This window comes from Phoenix dactylifera, unplaced genomic scaffold (genome assembly GCF_009389715.1).
Source record: "Phoenix dactylifera cultivar Barhee BC4 unplaced genomic scaffold, palm_55x_up_171113_PBpolish2nd_filt_p 000167F, whole genome shotgun sequence".
Lineage (NCBI taxonomy): Eukaryota > Viridiplantae > Streptophyta > Magnoliopsida > Arecales > Arecaceae > Phoenix > Phoenix dactylifera.
This window is the reverse complement of record NW_024067708.1, coordinates 685,477-708,854: the sequence shown is the minus strand read 5'-3', so window position 1 is coordinate 708,854 and position 23,378 is coordinate 685,477. Positions and strand designations below refer to the sequence as shown.

General features: G+C 35.8%; 3 protein-coding genes across 5 annotated transcripts; 1 reads left to right on the top strand and 2 right to left on the bottom strand.

Annotated features, from left to right (window-relative positions):
• Positions 1-916: 916 nt before the first annotated feature.
• On the top strand, positions 917-3,667 carry LOC103711270 (zinc finger protein STOP1 homolog). 3 transcript variants are annotated; one of them, XM_008797354.4, is made up of 3 exons: positions 917-1,116; positions 1,788-2,150; positions 2,247-3,667. In XM_008797354.4, the coding sequence occupies exons 2-3, from the start codon at positions 1,793-1,795 to the stop codon at positions 3,389-3,391; spliced, it is 1,503 nt and encodes a 500-aa protein (XP_008795576.2). In that variant the 5' UTR covers positions 917-1,116; positions 1,788-1,792; the 3' UTR covers positions 3,392-3,667. The 3 variants fall into 3 exon arrangements, with proteins under 3 accessions (XP_008795576.2, XP_026662113.2, XP_008795575.2); XM_026806312.2 differs by having other exon boundaries at positions 2,231-3,667; XM_008797353.4 differs by having other exon boundaries at positions 1,788-3,667.
• A 3,353-nt stretch (positions 3,668-7,020) lies between these two features.
• On the bottom strand, positions 7,021-8,960 carry LOC103711294 (transmembrane protein 18-like). Its single transcript, XM_039117062.1, has 3 exons — positions 8,494-8,960; positions 7,582-7,730; positions 7,021-7,501 (listed from the first exon to the last, which is right to left on the bottom strand). Exons 1-3 carry the CDS (start codon positions 8,525-8,527, stop codon positions 7,406-7,408), a joined length of 279 nt encoding a protein of 92 aa, XP_038972990.1. The 5' UTR covers positions 8,528-8,960; the 3' UTR covers positions 7,021-7,405.
• A 5,769-nt stretch (positions 8,961-14,729) lies between these two features.
• LOC120105008 (gibberellin-regulated protein 11-like) lies at positions 14,730-21,138 on the bottom strand. The gene is made up of 3 exons (XM_039117047.1): positions 20,914-21,138; positions 16,351-16,396; positions 14,730-15,075 (listed from the first exon to the last, which is right to left on the bottom strand). Exons 1-3 carry the CDS (start codon positions 21,136-21,138, stop codon positions 14,894-14,896), a joined length of 453 nt encoding a protein of 150 aa, XP_038972975.1. The 3' UTR covers positions 14,730-14,893.
• Between the last annotated feature and the right edge of the window lie 2,240 nt (positions 21,139-23,378).

Here is a 23,378-nt window from a genome sequence, read left to right as displayed (position 1 = left end):
TACCAAACCTAGCTGTCGTATAGGCTAGTGACCTAAGTGTTGCCCAAGCCACCAAGGTGGTAGCCTGGTGGGTACTGGGCGGAATTTCTATCCTCATGGTCCCAAGTTCGAGTCGCTGCGGCGTTGATTAAAATATGATTTCGGCCACTGCTTAGACATGAGGCATAGGAATACTTCTTGGACCTCTAGTAGCCGGGGTGGTGCCAGGTGTGACGTACTCACACGTGAAACTCGAGCCAGAGCCCAGAAGGATAGCTGAGCCGGGCCCACGGGTGGGGAGGATATGAGTAAAATCGGTCGGGGTGTCCAACACACGGCCATTTCTGCCCGTATCGAACATTCTCCTAACAGGGCAGGAGCCCAGTAGGGGCTGCTACGCGGAGGTGGGCTTGTTCCTTCCTCCCCCCTTCCCCTATTTCATTAGCCGGAAAAAAAAAAATGTTGCCCAAAGAATAATAGTACTCTTTTATTAATATATCAATTATCTTATTGAGAACGATTAATAGTTACTTATACAAAATAAATTAATATCTCAACTATCATAAGTAATTTTTTTCAAATCAATAGTGTTTATCTCCATCCATCTCATGCTTTTTTTAGTATCAAATAAATGAGCGAACAAATAAGTAAATGCATATAAAGATGTAGGGTTTTGAAAAGTAAACAAAAAATCCTTGAAGAAACCCTTTCTTCCAGAAACTCAGAGAATATCCTTACAATATACTTATTTTCGAAGTAACAGAGGAATAAAAAAAAGGTTGACAAACTTAAATAGAAAAAATTATACATGCACATCGCATCAACGCCAAGGAATTCTTATCTGAGCTACAAACCACGGGCAGGCAGCTGTTCATACTAAGTTTCTTTATTCAATAATTGGAAGACGAGGTTATATCAGAGAGTTCCTGAGGAGTACTCTATCACTTCTTCTTGAACGCGGTGAACAAAACAAACGAGAGGTCAGACAGAGAGAGATAGAGGGGAGACTCTGGAATTTGGACATGGATACGTTAAATAGCTTAGTTTAGATCGGGGACGGATCGGAGCTCATGAAGGCATCGACCGGAGTAGGTTTGTCGATGCCTAATTGCTTCTCAAATTACGTTGAATCTCTCTGTAAGTCCTATTTTTCTTGTGCTACTCTTCTTTTCTAAAGCATTCTGGTTATTGAAATGGGAGCAAATGAGATTTTGATGGTGTTTTATGGGCAAAGATTTGAGCTTTTGGATGCATAGTTTGTGGGTACTATGAAATTTTGGGATTTGGATTTGGCTCTTTCTTTTCATATACTAAAGGAATGATTTTTGAATCGTTTGGATCTGAAAAGTGGGTTTCTTTTGCGTTATCATCGAATTTTCTGCTTGATGGATTGAAGATTTAGTTGTTTATTGGAATCTGTCAAACTTCTCTTCTAAAACTACTCTCCTTTTTTTTACTGCTTCCCCCTTTTTCTTGAGGCTTTTGGCGACGGAAAAATACTTTTGGAATACAATTCTAGTAGGAAAGCTGGAGTTTTGGGTTTTCTTTTGATGCTACCTGGAGAGATTGAATTATTAGTTTTTGGAGGGCCTTTTGAAGGATGATTTTTAAAATCTTTCTGGTTATCATTCAATTTAGGTTTAAAAAACTTTAGTTTTAACACCTTTCTGGACTCTTTGTTAGAGATGTGGGGTTTAAGTTGGCCTTTGAAGTTTACATCAAAAAAAAGTTGGCCTTTGAAGTGAGCAGTACGAAACTTCTCAAGGAAACACTTGGATTAAGGGTTGAATTTGATGTCTTTTTGGCAGAGAAAATGGATCCCAAGCGGAGAAGAATTTTAGAATCGACAACGAAATCTTGCGCCCAAATGGTGGGAGACCGATCAAGAAATTTCAATCCAGGCCAGCCATTCATCCAATGCAACACCACCAATCTATGCTATGGTGGTAAACCTGAGCAAACCTTCCCAGAATTTCCCCTAGACACCGAAAACCAGAGCTTATATCAACCAGAGCATGAGGTAAAGGGCGCAAATCAATTCAAACCAATTCCAAATGTCAATAATGCAATTTTAGATTGGGACCCAAGATTGGTGCTAAGCAACCTCTCCTTCCTTGAGCAAAAGATCCACCAAGTTCAAGATATAGTCCGGTCTATCAGTAACCAGGAAGGTCAGTTCTCCAACCGAGCTAATGCAATGGTGGCTCAGCAGCAACTTGTGACAGCAGATCTGACTAGCATCATAATTCAGTTGATCTCAATGGCAGGTTCTCTTCTTCCTTCTGTCAAGAATACACTTGTCTCAACTAATCCATCAGTTGGGCACTTGGGCAGCATCGTAGGTGCTCAAACTAGCTCCGGCATAAATGGCGGTCAGCAGCAGAACGAGGTCATGCGTATGGAGGTACCCAAGGCTTCAGCATATGATGATCTGATCGAAGGTTTTAACGGTGATGGGAATGAAGGCAGTGAGCTGATCAATGGTTTGAAGAGTCATGGGAATGAAGGTGATGAGCTGATCAAATGTCTTAAAAGTTCTGAGGGTGAGGGGACTGAATCCGTTCCTGTTGAAGACCATGATGTGAAGGACTGTGATGATGGTGTTGATGGAGAAAACCTTCCCCCTGGCTCCTATGAAGTCTTGCAGTTGGAAAAAGAGGAGATTTTAGCACCACATACACACTTCTGTACAATATGTGGGAAAGGATTCAAGAGAGATGCTAACCTAAGGATGCACATGAGAGGCCATGGAGATGAGTACAAGACCCCTGCTGCCCTTGCCAAACCTAACAAGGAAGCAAGCTCAGAACCAGCACTTATAAAAAGGTACTCATGCCCCTTTGTAGGGTGTAAGAGGAACAAGGAGCACAAGAAGTTCCAACCTCTCAAGACGATTCTCTGTGTGAAAAATCATTACAAGAGAAGCCACTGTGACAAGAGCTTTATCTGCAGTAGATGCAATACCAAGAAGTTTTCAGTTATTGCAGATCTGAAAACTCATGAGAAGCATTGTGGTCGTGACAAATGGCTATGTTCCTGTGGGACAACATTCTCAAGGAAGGATAAGTTGTTCGGGCACGTTGCTCTATTCCAGGGCCATACACCCATTCTTGCAGTGGATGAAACCAAGGTTTCGGGAATATCAGATCAAGTACGGGGCAATGAAGTGATGAATGGTATTGTGGGAAGTATGGATTATAACTTTGCTGGCAGCACCTTGGATGATGTTCAGATTCTCAATGATAGAGGTGTTGATGATGGACGAGGATGTTTCTCTCCTATGAACTTTGATGCTTGTAACTTTGGGGGACTTGATGAGTTCCCTCGTTCTGCATTTGAGGTTTCTGAAAGTTCATTCTCCTTTCTTCCTTCTGGGTCAAGTGGTTTCATTCAAAGAAGTGGAGAAAACTGACTCCCATCCTCCCATTATGGCGGCAATGGCTGAGAAGCATCATCGATCTGCAAGATATATTGAGTTTCCTGCATGATTTCACTAATTTCCCCATTGCTTTCAATGCGTGGGTGGAACCAGCATCACTCAACTTTCTCATGTTTGGCATATGCCTCTTTCGCATATATCCTGTGATGTTAATTAATGATAGTTTTACTCATCAGTTACCATAATATTTGATTGTGTTTTTTCCCTTGGCAATCTATGAATATTTATTTTATTGTCCACAATTCATTGTGGATCAAATTGAGCATGGAGTCAGACTCTCATGCCTGGCAGTTTCAATTCTAATCATTCTTAAGTACATATAGGGATAAAGGAACAGATTTATATTCGAATTCAACCATGAGCATAATGAAGTTGCTTGCTCATGTTTCTCTTCTCTAATTAACAAAAAAATTGCAGCAACTTAGTTGATCGCAGAAAGACAGCAGGCGATAAGACCTAGAGATGTTCATGAGATTAGCATGTCAAAACTTGGCAACAAATGGCAACAGAGTTGGAGTTGGCTAGCAGAACGAGCATTATGAATGCTTGCTTGAAGATAAAAAATTTAGGAGACAAGGCCTCTTGGAATAAGACATGCAGTTGACATACGGGAATAATTAATAGGGATTATGAGCCACGACAACTGATATTTAACATACAACTCATGCAGGAACAACAGTCTAGTTTGAATCATTCATTTATCTAGGAGATTGAGATGTAACCAAGTTTTTGGATCCTATCCTGTTCATTTCAGCATTAAGCTTTGCATGGTAGAAGTGACTTTTTGCACAGACCAAATAAACAGATTGACTAAGGATCTAGTTAGAACCACATCTTGATTAAAAAAAATGATTAGAGAATCATTAGATGAACCCACTTGGACTTTGATTGCCTGTGTTGGAGCCAACTTCTTTTTTAAAGTAGATGAAGTTTGTCTGTAACATAAAATGCAGAGGGAATCTAAATCCATGAACATTAGAAGTTTGTTCTGAAATGTGCTCATTAAATTAACTTTGCCACCTCCCAATGGATAGAGATCACACAACATAGCTGCATGCGAACAAATTAATGGAAGGAGACTCAACAGATGCATTAATCTTGTGAAATAGGACCGAGCTTGACTCGATAACACTTCTCCATAAGTTCAGATTTCAGTTGGGATTTTGATGGTAGTCGCAAAACAGGGGATTTTTAAAACAGAAAAATAGTGTAATCAGGATATCTTGCAATTTAAAAAACTCGTCAGACAAAGGAGGTTTAGAAGAGAAAAGCTTGTACCAGGATAACTTGCAGTTTGAACTCATTGGTGAAAAGATTCCCCAAAAAAACAAAAAAATGGTTTCAGGCTGGATCTAAACAGAATTATGGGACAGAAGTATTAATCTTGTGAGATAGGTTTCAGCTTGATGCAATACACTATACCGTGAGTTCAGACTTCAGTTGGAATACTGACAGTGGCATGAAACAAAGGAGATTTGAAACAGAAAATTCTGTAATCAGGATATCTAACAATTTTAAACATTTATCAGACAAAGGAGGTTTAGAAGAGAAGCTTGTGCCAGGAGAACTTGCACTTTGAACGCATCAGCATGAAGATACCAAAAATCTAGCTTTGAGCTGGATCTAAACTGAATTACCATACAAAAGTACAGTGGGACAGTTATCAGTGTTGAAGTCCTTTAACTTCAGCAGCATCACTGCATCCAAACATCTACAGGGGAAAGCAACAAAATAAAAAAGGCATGGAATCTGTCTGTCCTATACCTTGAGCTAAATAAGTTGTTCAGCTTACTATCAAGCAAGTTCGACCCACAGCATTTGGAAACTCTATGCCTTACCATGAATAAATCAAAGCCTATAGTTTTCCTTCTTTAAGATCTCCTTTGTATTTTTCCTTTCTCATGATACAGGGAATGTGGTTCTAAGCCTCAAAATCTCCACAATAAGAGAAGTATAATTTTGGTGTTTCCACCGTGCCAAAAATCCTTGTTCTGACACCTAGCTATTTCCGGCCTAGCTTGCTCACTTCTAGATCCACTACAGAAAGATAGATTCAGGAAAATGAAGTTTGTAGGACTTTCAAAGACACAACTGCAGAAATTGGGTGATATCTCATCATGGACCCTGATAATCAAGGAAAAATGGGCATAAGTTGTTTTCACATTTTCTCTTCAATAAGATGAGGAAACCACAGCAATGGGTCTAATCTGAAATATCTTTATCATCACAGATCATGCTCATTGATGACATATCCAGGTCAATATACAATGCTAGAGATTAAAGAGTAGCGATATGAACACATTTCTGCACAAAAATGATATAAACTTATCTAAAAAGTTGGATGCTCGATGCAATCGCAACAGTCAATTGATAGATATGGTGCATCGAATGTGGGTTCATGAGAGCCGGATTATATTGCTTTCCCTATTTTAACTTTTGAGATTTGAAAAGATACTGCTTTGCATGTTGAGCAAAAGAAGAAAATCGCAATGTGTAGAGTCGCGTGAGTGTCTCAAAAATTGCAGCAATGTGTGTTTTATAACTGTTTTGTTTTTTTGGTAGAAAAGTTTACAGAAAATGTAATAGGGGTTACAACAATTTTACGATGCAAGATTTATTCTGGTAGTCCAGCACTAGATAAAAATTTGAAAGGGATCATACTTCAGATGTCATGACCCTGGCAACTGGTTTTACAGACGGAGAAAGCAGTTGGGGATGCATGTCATGGTTTCTGTCATGTAAATAATATTATTCTCCCAAGTGCTTGCATAAAGATTTTTATAAATGTTCTCACCGTACATCTGTATGTGAGAAGATAACTTGTTCACTGTGAATCAGTATTGCACCTTAATAAGTTCGCTATACTATTTTCCCTGACTGTTTCTACATTACTGCATATTTAGCTGACAATATAGATGGCAGCCTCTTCATGGTTGTTAATGTGAATTTGCTCTTATGAGTCATCAAGGGTCTAACTGCGCTCACTGATTCATCCAATTTGAATCTCCCTGGAGGTGCCCTAGGGATATATAACAGGCAATTCAGCATGTTTTAGCAATGCATCAGTAAAGTTTTTGGCACAGCTTAGCACAGTTTAGCCGAGTGTAGTTAGTTGGCCAGCCAGAGGCTTGGTACATGAATAAGGATTGGAAAGCTAAAGAACAAAGCAATGGAACTTGAGCAACAAAGAAAACATCTCCAAACTACCAGGGTGACAACAGAAACTACCTGTCAAAAGGCTGCAAACCCAAAGAAGCCAGATTTTGAGAACAGCACACCAAAAAAAGGAGCATCAATTAAGATCTGGAAGAGGATGCTTGGCCTTTAACTTGTTATGCTCATGAGTTTCAGCTCTTTGGTTCTCAGTTTTCAGCAAGCCAAGAAAACCTGATCCCAATCTCAGTTGCTTCTGCTGTTAATCAGTCTTCAGATAGATGCTTTTGCAGTAAAGGTGATATGATTCCAGCATTGACCTTTTCATGGGTATCTATTTCAGGACTATAGGAAGATCAACCTCAAGAAGTCAGTACACAACGTCCAAGCCACAATTCGCAAATATGACTACCCGAATGAAAAAAAAAAAAACAAGACACAGCAAGAACTAGTCAAAGTTCCCTGATCATTCAAAAAATATATATATTTTGTGAGGTTACAGTTCGAAATTTTCACTCTAAGCATATCAAACATATAGTTTTACAATTGAATAAGACAGATCATACAAGATTTTTTAGTCCCAACATATCGGACAAAATTGTTCTTTTTGTTTCTGTCGAAAACCCGTTCATAGATTCCTGAAACACCCACCTGGCTCAAGTAGATTTCAGCTGTGTCCTCCCTAAAACACCTAATTGGATGACAACAAATGATTCAAAAGATCGAAAATACTGAGCACCGAATCCGAATAAAATCAGGTGTGAAATGATGTAAGTGCTCCTATCATCCCCTAAAAACAAAAACATGACCACAGTAAAAAAGCAGAGGGACTGATTATTCCTGCTTGTCACGAGCAAGCCTAGCCCGATGTCTGAGTTCTGCTTTTTTCCATCTTATAATAAGGTGGCACAATGTGAAGAGAGTATTCACCTGAAAAACAGGAGAAATTTTGAATTGAAGAATAAGCAGCATAATTAAGTATAGATAGAGCAAGGGGAATGGGTACCAACCACAATTATGATGGTTACAAAAAGAAGTGGACCTGACCAGAGGACTGAAATAAAAAGTCCATGAGGATCAAAGTAATTCTGGCTCGCAAAGTTCTTCCAGTGTTTTCCCAGAAAACTGTTTAACCTCTCAGCAAGATATACACCAGTCACTGCAGTATAAGTCAATTAGAAACTTCAGCATTAACATAAGCAAAAGGTAATATTTTAGTTTACTTTTAAAGTGAACTAGTAATAAAAGTTACTATCCTATAATAAACCAATAAGCTCTACAATCAACTTTCGAGAAAATGTGCAACTGGGGATAATGTATTGAAGACACAACCTTCTGGATGATATTGAATTCCATCTTCTGTTTTATCACAAGGAAGAGTTAGGTAATTCAGAAAATATTAGTGGACATGGAAAAGTTTTATTGCATCTGAGATGTGACAAGCTTAGAACAAATCGGCATGGTCTGAGCATGAATTGGCATCCAGTTAACAGCCAAAGCTTTTTACATTACCATGCATTAAAATAACCTCTAAACATAGAGACATCCACAAATCTAAATAGCCACTAATCATAGGCAGCAGATTATCTGCACAAAGATGGCAATTAGGTTTCACTTTGTTAAAGGAAGATTTTTCTTGATCGATGTGGTCTGTAATATTTGATCCCAAACACTCCAATAAACCAAATACGCTTGCAAATGCATATAGGCAGATGTTAATCATGCCAGTCGCATACTTTTGTTGCTTTGGCAAAATAAAGCTCATGAGTATAGCAACCTAACATAATAAACAGTCAAGTAATCAAACTCCAAGAACCTTGTTGTATGTTATGTGCTAGCAATCAAGCAAGTTGTGATTCATGATAATACATGAGTTAGCTTACTCATAGAAAATTAAACTACTATTCGAGGAAAGAACTCACATGCTAGCATGGACAGGCTGTTGGAAGTTGACATTTTTCCTCGAGATGATAGTTATCAGCAGCACAGAAATGTGGAACAGTAGTACGCATATCAACCAAGGTTCCTACAGATGCATCAAACTATAAGGCTCAATGGCCATAAATAATTTAATAAGATCATATTGGATATTTGATCAGTGATAAAACATTTTCATAAGCAGAAAAAAGATGGAATGACATTTTGAACATAAGATATGCACATCATTCAGAGGAACATCGGGAAATATGGAGATGAATTTTTCACTGATGACAGTATTGGAACAGGTCCCGCATTATTATACTAGGAGTTGGGATTGGGCAGTGAAAAGATCATTTCCCCCTCCTACCGTATTTCGGCATGCATCTATGCATAACATTACAAGTGATGCAGTATTTTCAGTAACACAATTTTAAATATAACGAACACAATTCAATTGATTTTTTTTTTAAAAAAAGAATTGCTACATCATGTTAAATAGCATATTAGGTAATGTCTTTAAGCATTAGATTATATTGCAAACAATTAACCTGTCAAACATTCATTTTAGTGTGAAGCGAATCTGTTTAAGCATTTCAATGTTTAAATGGTATAAAAATACCACTTAACACTTCAGAGCCTTTTAAATGGCAGCTTTAAGCCACCATATTTGATGATAGTACTTCAAAGAGGGTAAGATGCACCTCCAAGCAACAATCCTCAATTGAGAGCATAAGAAGAGACGTACTTACTAAGAATAAAAACAATGTGATTAATTCCTCTTATCTTCTCTTCCTTTTAATTAAACTGGGGCAAACTAATAAATTTATTCCAACATAAGCAATTCTGTTTTCTTATTTTTCTTATGTAATACGACACATATCACCTCAATATGTTGGAAATCAATGTGTTTGAAGAATAGACAGAGGTCCTACTCCTAGTTGGAACATTGAAAAAAGAAGAAGAAGAGCTGGCTCTCAAGCACACAAAGACAGGACATGTTCTAGTGTAACTTTAAGGGTTGATGAAACACCAAAAAACAACAAATATTTTTTATCTTCTTCTTCAGAGAGGAAAGAGAGGAACCATTGACAGTATGCCAACTTGTCATTGCTTTGCCCCAAGAGCATGCATCCAAAAAAGTTCACAACTAAAATTTACTTCAGATCTAAGCTTCAACCAATGGCCCAATTTGAACCTTCCAGTACCACAAAACCCTAAACCAACATTCCCTTCCATCTAAACCATTTTAACTTGATCCTATCACCCTAAACCTTCAGCAAGCAACAAAACCCTTCAATATGTTTGTACTCTCATAAAATTCACAAATTGATACAAACATATTTAATCTAGAACTCAGGAACCAAATACTACCCTTCAGATCATATAAACTGTTTTCCATAAAAGGATAGCTATAATATTTTTGAATAACCATACCAACTTCTAAAATAAGAAGAAAGGTTAGTTGGGATCACCTTATGTAATATATATCAGCAACTAGAAACCAAGCCAAATAGACCAAGACTATATTCAGATAACAGTCTATCCACCATACATTAAGCTTTTTCCATCCACTTTGCATATGTTCCACCAATTTATCTTGCATAGCGGCAGCAACGCAATCATGAACAATAAGAACCCTGTCCAAGATAACTTTGCACTGACTACAATCTTTTTACAACAATAAGGTGAGGCCATCGTGCAACTTAATAGTTAATTGTAAGACCCATGGATAAATTAGGCTCATAAGTCCAAATCCTCAATATCAATCCCTCTTTCTTTCCTTTGGATAAAGATTAAGGAAGTAGAAATTAGGTATTCAATGGTAGATACTTTTTATGAAAAAATCTTAAAATACAACAGCAAGTTCATCAATTTATTTGAAAATAATAAACCAAACCCATTTGTGCCCAAAGCTTTGTATCCACCGGTTCTAAACAATGTATTGTTACTCTTCTCCATTTTGAATTTCTTTTCAATCTATCTTACTTGGAGGCTTGGACTTCAAAGAATGAAAGGAGATCCAAGATTAGTAGATATATTTGAGAAGGTAGGCATGCTTCTTATAGTATGGCATAATGTATCTTTTGACAACCCAAGCTTCATCCTTATATCAACCACCCCCAACAATTCAACTTACCTACAAGTAGATGACATTCAACAACCAGCCATCAAAAAATTGTATTCCTGCCGCCCTCCTTTTACGTAATCATTGATTCTAATGCCAATAAATTTGTTTGCACCATACCTGTAGTTTCAATGCCTCTCTTGATATTATCCTCCTACAAACCATTCACAGCAATTACACAAACAAGTATACTTGTACCTGACAATCTAATGAAATTCTTCCTCCTTTTCTAAATTCAAAAGTTCATCTCTTTAACTTAATTATGAAACTGCTATTGCCATCATTAATACTCGTCCCTGCCATCAGCCCTTCTTTCTTGATGCCATAAATGTGGGATTTGAAAATATATCACTAAAGTTGAAAGGCAACTTACCTATATCATACTTCACGCCATCCTATGAATTAAAGAATGATCACCTTGACTTCAACAAGCAATCAGAAACAATCAGCCAACATCCACGAGAAAATTGATGATTTAAGTGTTAGACAATCTTAGAATCTTGATCCAGTGACAATCCCAGCCTAGAAACGTAATTAATAAGTTCACATTTCTTGAAGAATAGGAAACTGGTGACTTTAAAAAGTCTTAGATGGTCTCAGAATCTTGATCTAGGACAATCTCAGTCTAGAAATGTAACCAGTAAGTTCATATTTCTCCAAGAATACTTAGCATTCAGCCATTGTGTACATAAATTAGATGTTTCAGCAATGCAGATAGGATAAGAGAGATGGTGCTATTATCCTGCTGTACGTTTTGGGATGACATTGTATTTTGGGCAGGACTGTGTATGTGTATTTGTGTCAAGCTTAGACATAACAGCAGCTGTGCAACTCCTTGCTTCTGGTTCAAAGAACTCCAGCTTGCAGAAGTGGAAGATGTCAGATGCTATATTTCATTGCATTCATGGTAATATTTGCAGACCCTTTTTCTTTTGAAAGAAGTACAATGATTGACATAGGCACCTCCATCCCATGATAATTTCAACTATTTCTCAAATATGAAAGAAATCTAACTGAAACTTATCTACTTGTCCAGGACACATGGTCAGGGTGTCAGATGATTTCAGCCCATCCTAGATTTCTCCATGAGACAACCATCATGAGCGTGCACTGGCCTGCCTGAACATTTTTCTTCTCCTGCTTTGCTACATTCCAAGCAATAATCAAGCAATCCTTTATTTTCTCTGAATGACATTGTTTTCCAGGATATAACCACTATTTTTGATATAATCTACTCTATTTGTACTTCTCTCTATTTGTATTTCTGAAAATTTTCTTTTGCTCATTTAATTCAGCAACCTGACATGGTGCCCCAAAAGGCTTTGAAGTGCTCTAAAAGAACAATCATGGTCAGCCATACCATCAAGTATGGGGCATACCGTACCAGGAGGAAATTAGTACGAAACTTAATTTTAAGTTGGTACAAGTCCTGCAGTGCTCTATATCGAGGCATACCGAGATAAAAATTGAGAAAATGGTTAGAAAGCTATTTTGGTACAAGGCCATACCGTACGGTACCATACCGTATCAATAAGATATCAATACGATATCCGGTACCGAGATTGCAGACCTTGGGAAAGATATTATGCTTAAACCAAGAAATAACCATAGGAGAGCATATCTTCATATGCATGAGATTTTCTGGTCTAATAGTTCCTAGTTTTTTTGCTTTCAAAAAGATTATAGTGAAAAGGTTGGCGATATCATTAGGTGTCCCTTAAAGATCATTACAAGGTCCTGGAACGAGATGGAAAGGGGCTGGAAACCTTGTCCCGATACATAAAGCAAAGAAGCCATTTGAATAACAAAAATACAAAAACATGCATTCTTACAATAGATACAACATGATCTAGCTACAATGTAGAAATGGACCTGCCAATCTTGGATGAAGGAGAGAGGACTGCAATATATGCACATATACATGACAACATATAATGCTACATGTATCACACAAAATTCCTTCATTGTGCAGTCCCTCTAGCACTTAATGTGAGACAATGTAAACAGGTGTTGTGTTGGCAGAAACCATGTGTAAGTAGTGTGTGTGTGTATATATCAACACAAACACATCAGATGGAAATTAGATTTAGGGGGAAACTCTTGTTGGAGAAGATCCACAAAATAGGCCAACCAAAACCAACTTTCTAGTTGGTTGTACTCTTTTAGCTCCACTAAGTGGCACATTTATTACTTTGCAAATATCTTCAAAAAGTTTCTAAGGTTATCCTCGACTATGAAGATACTCACAGTCCATGCACTCTAAAGGCGTCTATTGAAATATGGGAAGCAATAGGCTATTTTCACCTTCAACCTGTAGTCTTTTGGCCCGGGCCACTTGACCAGCCCAGTCTTTTGGCCCAATGAAAAAATTTGGGGCTCGTGGGCCGGCCCAGAGTGGCCAGGCCCGGCTCGATCCCTTATAGCCCAGCTTGTGGGCTTGTGGGCCTGCCCGAAGAGGGCCACGCCCAATTAGCCCGATGCGTGCCGGTTGCACGCGATTGAGGCGGACACTCCGAGTGGGAGTCTTCTACCTCCACCGACTCCGATGGGCTCCGAGAGTCTTAAATCAATCCAAATACCGACCAAAACTCTAGAGACTTCCTCTATTTAAGGTTCTTTTCTCCTCCTACTAGCTCAATCGATGAAGACTCGAGAAAAGCCACCGATTCCAAATCTTCCTTCTGAGTTTCCTTCTCGATTCCTTGTCGGGAACGGCATCGGAAGCTACGTCGGACTAAGCTAATCAGTCAAGCATCTTCCTCCTCTTGTTTTTTCTGGTTCCATGGCCTTTGCCGCCATTAATTTGGGCCGGCGAGCTGTCAAGTAGTAGAAAGCTATGCATTTCTCAACTTGTTTTTGTTTTAAGCTTCTCGGCCAAATCTTTTTGACTCATTAGTTGTCTGTTTGCTGCATCAATTTTTCATGCATAGTATTGTTTTGCTGCATTAGACCATTATCACCATTCCTCTTTCCCTCTTTGTAGATAATCAATGGCTAGGCACTGGTGGAGGTTTTTTACTGAGTCCTCTATTTTCATCTAGCAATTTCGCAGGCGGCCATCTTGTCCCGAGTCTCCCATCAATGCAATATAGTCGGCAAATGCAAAGTATTGGAGAGTTCCCCTCCATGCTGCCTCTTTAATAGATAACTGGATGGAAAAGCATACAAATATTATTTTTTGGATACGAATAACTTAGTTATTGTTAAAGTTAAATCAGAAATTCTATCCAAACATTTGAATTAGGCTTCTCATTCCTTTTCTTTTCTGATTTAATTTAGCCATAGAAATGTAAAAAGAATCCCTTAAAATAGAAATTTTTTTTGCTCTAGTTGAAGTCGATGGGCATAGGGAAGAGCACAACAGTATGAACATCTTATTTTTTAGTTATTTTGGATATTATATTTATAATAGAAGGCTATTGTTCGGTGAAATGGTAAAGGCTTAGCCTAATAAGTGCAATAGTAAAGGTTCCAGCCTTAGGTCACGTACCATTGTTTTCATTTGGTGCATACATAGCCTCAACAAATATATAGGACTCTACATAACTCATATCACTTACAGCTATAGCCACTATCCAACCTGGTCATGTTAAGTAACACCAATTTTGATCCCTCTTTGCATGTCTTTTTATATTTCAGACCTTTCTATTAGAATATAAAGCTAGATTTTATATATATATATATATATATATATATATATATATATATATATATATATATATATATATATATATATATATATATATATATATATATATATATATATATATATATATATATATATATATATATCAATGTTGAGGTTTGTCCCTAATTCACCCCTTACAGGAATCGAGTACTGTGATTTTTCTCTATTTATGATTCGGTAATCAACAATCTTTAGTTATTACTGGCATTTCTATGGCTCAAATGATCTGATTTGCATCCAGTGCATATGATAGTCGTCTCACATCACTCACATCAATTGCAGCGGTAGCCACCAGCCAATCTGGTCCATGTTAAGTAACTCCAATTCTAGTCCCTCCTTGCAAATCTTCTTCTATAGCTCTATGTCACACCTTCCTATTAGAATATAAACCTAGATTACATTCACCCATATGAGTACAACCACAGTATTGTTAAACATAGCAATATAGAGTGATAATATAAAGTGCATGCTTATTCTTTACGTAAACTTCTGAGACTGCATATAATTGCAGACATTAAACAGTATATATCAAGCCCCGGTAGTGATGGTCATGGATGTTTGGGTGGCTCTCGCATGAGTTACATGGCTTCTAGGGGCATTTGGGACGACCACCATGGGTTTTCATGTTAGCATAGCAGGGACACACATCTTTGTTCCCAAAGGTCCCTGGTGGGACGCAGTGGCACCTCTGGCAGCACGTATTGCAGGCCCTTATACACATCTTATGCCTTGATGCCTTGCTGCAGCGATATGCACACCTTGAAGAGCAATCTACAACAACAACAACAACAACAACAACAACAACAACAACAACAACAACAACAACAAAAGAAAAAAAAAAAAAAATCAGATGATGTAATTAGTACAATGAAACAAATACTTTGACATCTGCATAAGTTTAGCTATTTGGCATTTCAAGCTTGGTTATTTGTTGCTACTTTCTGTCTTAATCTTTTAGATCAGATACTTGTGTGGCTTGATGTGATTTTTTTAAAGGAACTTTGGATGCTTCATAAATTGAAATCTAATATTTCGAAAGGGATGTAACTATTGAAGCATTCCTTGATCTTTATTTGGTTACTCCATATCAAATTCTGAAGAAAAAAGATATCTCCAGATCAAAAGTGAAGGTATCTTATCCCTACATCGTGTGCTCGATAATTTGAATGAAACCAAGTAAGAGTAGAAGCCTGGAGATATTAGAATATATGCTTTACTTACTGATTATATATCTGATTACTTTTCAATTAAAAGGTAGCTTATTGGTGGTTTTTCTTTTTGGATTGAAGGATTAATTGCAAGTATTAATTCTTAGTTTAAAAAGAACCAAAGCTATTTATTTTTTAATTGCTGAAATACTAGTTAAAATAAATTGCAAAAACCTTTCTGAAATTTATGTTTATTATACTTACACTCAATAGTTTGTACAATCTATACTTACATCCAGTTAAATTAACAATATTAACAAAACCGTTTATCTCATATGAAAAATAAAAAGTACCCTTAAGTGGAGAGGAGAATACACATATTTTATTTTTATCCTTGGGTAAATATTATGTCACTTAAGATTATTTTGGTTATTTTTGAAATTTTTTCTGATGCGGCATTTGGATCTTATTTAAGGTTAACGGTTTGACTAACGTTCTATCAAGTTATGGATTAAAATATTGAATAAAAATAAACCTTAGGATGGTAAATATAGATTTTTATATTATTGGGTGCAAGTTTAATTAATCCTTAATTTTAATAGAATTTTTGTAATTTACACTGTTATTTATTATTGAATTGCCCCCTTCTTTTTATTTTTTTGATTTTTTTTTAAAAAAATCTCAGTTGTTATTTTCCCCCTCTCTCTCTTACTTGCACGTGAACCCATACGTCAGCACATGTAGATGCTGTTAGCAATATATCATCTAAATAAACAAATAAATTTATAAATCTTGTTCTAATAGTTTATCTTGGAGGAAGACATGGTCTATTTAACTTTGTAATCCAATCACAGTTCCCTTAAAAGACTGGCAAAGAAAGTTGGTCATGTGGCCTTACCTATTCCCTCTGCTCCAAGCACCCATGGTATGGGGAACGCGTCCAACTGGAGACCAAAATATAGCCAAAACATTAAATAACAGCAATTATACTAGAGAAGCAAAATTTGGAGATTAACACTTGAGAGTAATTTGATCCATACTAGCATGTGACCCATCCAATGTGCAAGATTTTTTTTCTTTTAGTTGTTCTTGTAATATAGTATACTAGTATAACATATGATAATGAACACAAGATGTCAAAACCAAATTTGTATTGAACATTAAGTAATGAACTTTAATTATAGTCGATTGGAAACTGTCATCATTAATACCCAAACATGGCGAATACTTTGCACAAGCTAAGCCTTTATGCATGCAGAAAAACTCAGATTATGATAACGTCATTAATATTACCGGCCCTACACAATGTACAAGATATATTTTTTCTCCATTTTTCAATTATTTTTAAAAGCAGTGTGATCATACCAGCGATTAATTATTAATAAATAGAAGCCTTTATTAGATGATTTGTGTTGCACATTAAAAAATAAACTTTAATAATATTTGAGTATATTAATTTTGGTATCATTAATACCAGCATCATATGGTGAATGGAGAACCCCGTATAAATTGAGCATCTATTTTATTTATATATATATATATATATATATATATATATATATATATATATATATCAACGTAATTGATATGTTGCATATTATATAAAAAAATAAATTTTAATGATGGTTGAGCATATTAATATTGATATAATTAACATAACCTATATATATATAAGATAATATAATTTGTTGTCCATCTGTATATAAATGGTGACTTATATGTATGACTTGTCTCCTTATGCGAGCTAGAAGGTGGCCGCTTGATTTCACCATGATTTGAAATAAATACAGGTCACATGATGGAGAAGAGAGCCTTATTGGTTATATCATCACAATATGATAACAAAGTCGCCTAAATAGTATGTATATCAATAACAACAGTTTTTAAATATTCATAAATTTTTAATTTGTGTGAAATCTCGGAATATACCAATATATTTTCAAAGAGATGCTACGGGAGCAAACTGGTACCACGAAAAAAAATTTCATAACTAGAATGCCACGTGTCAAAAAAAAGGATTAGTGGCATTGAGGATGTCAATGCAATCCAGAGGTCGTTGGTGCAAAGCACAAATCACCTTGCAATTAATAGCTCTAAAGCTTGTATTTTTTGTACCAGGTTTGGGTCCCAAAGCTTTTTCCATTTCAAAAGACCAGAGAGATTTCTTACAATGGTGGAGCTTGCAATGAATATGAATGGTATGTCATTGATCCGAGAAAAAGTTTTCCTTCAATCCACTCAACTTAAATCTCTTAAGAGAAAACTAAAAAAAAATGAAGAAATTTCGAAAGTAGGGCTTTTCTTTCATTGATCATTCTTCATACTCTTAAAGTGAGGTACATAGCCCCTATTTATAATACTAGTGAGATCATCCCTTTCACAATTTGAGTTGAATTTATCTTCTAGTTCGAATAGGATTAAATATCTTAAAATAAATATAATTAATAAAAATATTCTAAAAATATCTAAAATATTTGAGGAGGTAGATCTTGACTTCTATATCAACTCTGTCTTCTGTCGCTCCGCCTGATTATTCTCGAATAGAGAGCTACACCCAGTCAAAATCTTACCTAAAAAGAAATCTTTTGGTTTAACCAGTCCATTTCGAGGCCTAAACGATTGAGGTTACCCAAAGTTGTAGATCTCAAAAAGATTTTCAATTTCAAAACAAAAGATCATCACAATCAAGCATCGTATGACCAAATTATGGCATCCTAAAGTTTAGCCTATGACTCGATTTTTCAATATGGCAAATCTCGCTTCTGAACCCTGTCCAGCCTTGCCCATAATGGTCAAAGTATTTTGTATTGAGTTTGGTGGTCCTATTGAGTACTCATAATGGCCAAGTGTTCAACATCAAGTCTGGTGATCTCCTGAATACTCGTAGTGGCCAAAATATTCCACATCGAGTTTGGTAATCCTCCTGAATACTTGTAGTGGCCAAATTGGTCCTTCTAAATCAGTCATAAAATTAATGTTCGGTTGGTAATGTAAGACTGCAATAGAACTTGTTGGATAATTTTGATGTCTGGCCCTTTAGTGACAATCAAGCAAATTAAGGTAAGTTTTGGAAACATACAATATAAGAGCTAAACTTAGTTGGTATCCTTTTTGAAAGGAGTCTCAAAAGGCATAATTACGTGGTGCGCTGGATGATCAAATGTCTAGGTAACCAACTGACTCAGGCCCTTCTAGAAAATCAAGGATGCAAGACATATTTTGATTTAGTTACTCCATGTAACGAAGTTAAGTAGCATAAATGGACTGCGCTCGAAAAATGCAGTTCATGCTCAAGTCTCAACTCAACTCAACTAATCTTAATTCTAAATTAGTTGGTATTGGCTACATAAATTCCTTTCATCCATCCTGCTCGACCAGTTTGGGAGCGAAAGATATTGAGATATCAAGCCTTTTTCTTAGTATTTTATTCTATATGACTTCGGTCTTTCTCTATCTAGATATCAAATCACTTATTCATACTGGTTCATATTTCGACTTATGTTATATAAGATTTTTTGCATATATACCCTCCTAAATATATAAAATTACATAAATACCCTCGTAAAATTTCTATTTGTATGTATATCTTTCTTATTTTTCGCATATGCACCCATATCATTTAACGTCGTTAAAAAAAGTGGATTAAAATAAAAATGACTAAAACACCCTTATGGGTAGATATGTAAAAAAAGATATAACGGTATATACATAAATAGCAACTTTATGAGGGTATGCATGCAATTTTTATTTAGAAGGATATACATTCAAAAAATCTATTAAAAAGAAATCAAAACTCGACTAAAATTTGTCGTCTTTTATGATTCAATTGGATTGACAAGTCAAAAAAAGATCGAGTCACATTATCAAATTTCTTTTTTAAAATCTTGACTCAGTCAAGTTGGAATATTATGTGATCATTTTGGTAATGCTATTTTTCATTTGATTTTGATATAATTATCGTTATTGAATCTATGACATCTATATATTCGTCATTATTTTTAAAAGATTAAAGCATATCAAATTTAAATTAATTATAGATGCTTAGATTAGTAAAATATTTTTTAATGATTTGTAAATGTTGAGTTGTTGTTTGTTTTTTAGGCAAGAATTTCTTAAAATAGCATGATTTATTCTATAAGAGTTGATATTAACACGATTTAGTCTTTTTGTTATTTTTTTATTAATGATTATCTTTACTGGATTTTGATCATTGTTTATTGAATTTTTTTAATTGTATACCCTTCTAAATATACGTAATTGAATGAATATACTCACAAAGTTGCTATTTGCATATATGTTCATATAAAGTTTTCTTTTTGCATGTATACTTATAAGGGTATTTCAGTTATTTTGATTTTAAATCGTTTATTTTTTAACGATGTTAGATAACATGGGTACATATATAAAAAAAAGAATAAAAGAAGAGTATATATATATAATAAGTATTTTATGAGGATATACATGCAAATAGCAATTTTATGAGGGTATTCATACAATTTTATATATTTTGGAGGGTATATAAGCAAAAAAACTCTATTATATATATATATATGTCTAAACTATCTAAGTTGTTCTTTTCTTAATTTATCCTTAATTGATGCTTCCTCCACCTTTGTTATGCATAGCTTCATTTTTTAGATTCGTTCTTATAACATTCTCATTTTGGCCATATTTATGCATGTGTTATTTTCTAATTGTCTAATATTCATAAGCGGTTGTATAGTTTTTCTATAAAATTTTTTCTTCAACCTGACGATCATGTAATATCCTAGTTATATTTGTCTATTTTTTTTAATTTATTTTAATGTTTTGGATAAAGGAACAAAAAGGAGAAGAGCAACGGAGGGTATCTAACAGGATACTTGACCACGACAACCATCGGGATGAGTCATGATAGTAGTGGGGAGTCCAGTGGAGAAAAGAAGATATCCCCATCCCATAGAATTTAAAATCTTTGTGTAAACATTCATGTTTTACACTCAATCGAGTCAGATATAAAATCAGCTATTTTATTAATTGATCATATGAGGCTGTCTACGAGCTTCTCATAGCTTGCTCATTTCATAGCCCTACTACGTATGGCTAGGAAACTAGATAAAAGAATGATCAAAGAGATGACTTGAATCCTTCAACTCAAACAACCAACCAATATTTGGCAGCTGCTTCCGAGATAGACTTAGCTAGGAGCCACGGATGAGTGAACAAAAAACTAGTCCAAAAATTAATGTTAAAAAGTGGATATGAAAGCACCAACTGTAGCAAAGAATTATAGGCATGGTACTGGCTTTTGTCCAAGGTCTCACAAGATCCATAGCTGCTATCCATATGACAATCTCACATGCAATTTCCTTTAGAACACTGAGCCCTCGAGCAAAAGAAAAGATTAAGAAAAAAAAAAACCAAGCCAAACGTACCCAACTACACTAGGTCACAAAACCAAAGCCATAACACATGGACGTACCTCCACCAGAAGAAACAATAGAAACAGTGGTAAGAAGATCCTAGCCTTGGCCATGGGAAATGGAGGGAGAGATGAAGAAGCTACAGAGAGAGAGGCAGAAGAGCAGAGCAAGGAGGAGAGCATAGGGTATGTGTCCTTCTTATAGACCTGGGTTTGCAGAGGCACAAACTTTACGTGGGCGTCATTTCGGGGTGGTCTCATCTGTGCTCCACTTGCCACCCCCATACGCTAAGAATAGCTGTCCATCGGTCACCTTCTCGACGTTATCGCACTTCAACGTGTCCATGCGTACCTATCAACTTTTACCTTGTGTGAGTCCGCCATATGGAGAGCCTTTGTGAAACATATTATACATGGAACCATGCAGAGATCCAAAGTTACAAGCTCTACCTCCATGTCTAATGGTAAATCCAATTAAAACCTGGCTCTGGATAATCAAGTAGCTATTGCATGCATAAGTTCTTCAAAAATGTAATCATTATATATCTATTAGTATTTTATGGTCAGAGAAATAACACTTGACCCAATAAGGTTCGAGCCGATACGAGACTCAAACCTAGCCCACATGCTAATTAACGGCGCTTGTTTGTGTCTAAATCTGAGGTCTTGGGTTGCATTTGAGTTGGTTTTGCTGGTTATCATTTACTATTGCCACCCTTACTATAGCCATTTGATACATTCTCACCAAAAGAGCCAAAAAAAAAAAGCCATTTGATTAGATTGGACCACTACGTTAATTTTTGATGTGGAATTGCCACTACTCTTCCTCCTACGAGAGCACACTTGAAAAAAGAAAAGGAAAAGGGAGGGTGAGTGGCGGGGGGATCTCTTTGCTTCCAGAGTCTGCCATAGTTTTAGTTGTGATGGCTACTTGCTGAGCCTTTTAGCATTAGATTTTTAAGATTTCACGGGGTTCTTTTTTCCATGTATAGTGTTCTAAGGCTTTATGTGGGCCTCTGAGCACCCGGGAAAGTTTCTCTATGTGCTCTAGTTGCCGCTGTGTGATGCAAAGATTGGAAGGTTTTATAGGGATTAGGGGTAGAGGATCCGTGAGCTTCCAGTAGCTTTGCTCACCGCGTATTTACCAAAACAAAAAGCTTTTTTTGATAATTAAAATAGAAAAGAATGCCTTACCAAGAAATCTTTGTGTAGTAGGTGGAGTGGGGACTAACAGCCGCATGCACACCTGCTTTAATCCAAAATTCAAAAGTAAACAAAGTTGGGGTATTACTTTTTGTTAAGATATGATTACAGCCATCACTAAAGCATTTGCTATCTTGATACTTCTTCCAATGTTACATCTAAGTACGTGAACCATAAAAAGCCTATGGGTCCATTTGTCATTGGATGATAATATTAGAATCACATTAAAGGTAGTGAAAATATGTAGCACTTTATCTAGAACAAAGTAGTAGAGAAAGATGAGGAATTAAATGGCACGAGCCATGGTTAACAAACCAAAAGGAAAATTTAGATAATAGTGTGTGCCTGGTGTTCACACCCCTTCTCTTTAGGAGGAGGTTTCAAGTTGAATTCTTGGGTAATGCATGCCAACTATTTGGTCATATAGCCTGAATAATTTATTTTAGATGGATCTATCTGCTCTTCTTCTTAAAAAGAAAATTCAAAATTTAGGTTGTCTTGATTGCAAATAAACAAACTATCAATGAAAAGAGTTCATTATTCAGTATATTTCTGTAAGTAAGAATTTACTTGTGAAAAAGAGATGAGTGGCTATTGCATATTGAGTTGCTCCCGTAGGATCTTCTTAAAAATATTTCCAATAGTTTGAAGAAGTTCATCCATGACTTGATCAAGAATTGGGAAAGTTTTGTTTGTGTCAAATAACTTTATTCCTGATTGAAGGTGCTAGCAGCTTAGTTAATTAATTGGTAAAGTCTCTCATGGTTTTACCAATGAGAATCTCATTGATTTTTAGCATGTGTGCTTGAGGCTGTCCAATGAACAGAGTAGCTCAACCATGGCTTAACAAAAGCTTGGAACAAGCTTAGTTTCAAAGCTAAACAAACCAAGATTGAAGTAGCAAAATAAGCTTGAAATTAATTTAGAACTGAGAAAAAAAATAGCTGAGCTCGATCATCTCATTTCATTAGGCTCAAATATATTTAAAATATATTTATGTATTATATATTAGGTATTGTGTATGATATATTATATATTATATGTTATATGTTATGTTCTATGAATTAAGAATATACATTATATATCATATATTATATATCATATATTATATATTACATAATATATATTATGGATTATATACATATTCCTCTATATTACATTTTATATATTATATATTATATAATATACCATTGGAGTAAAGCTCAACGTGGTGTACTTCTTTTGGTTTTTTGAATCCATTAGATGTTAATTCAAGTCTACACCGAGTAATGAACCAACCCTGAAATCAAGAATCAAGCTTTATTCAAGATTGACTTGATTTT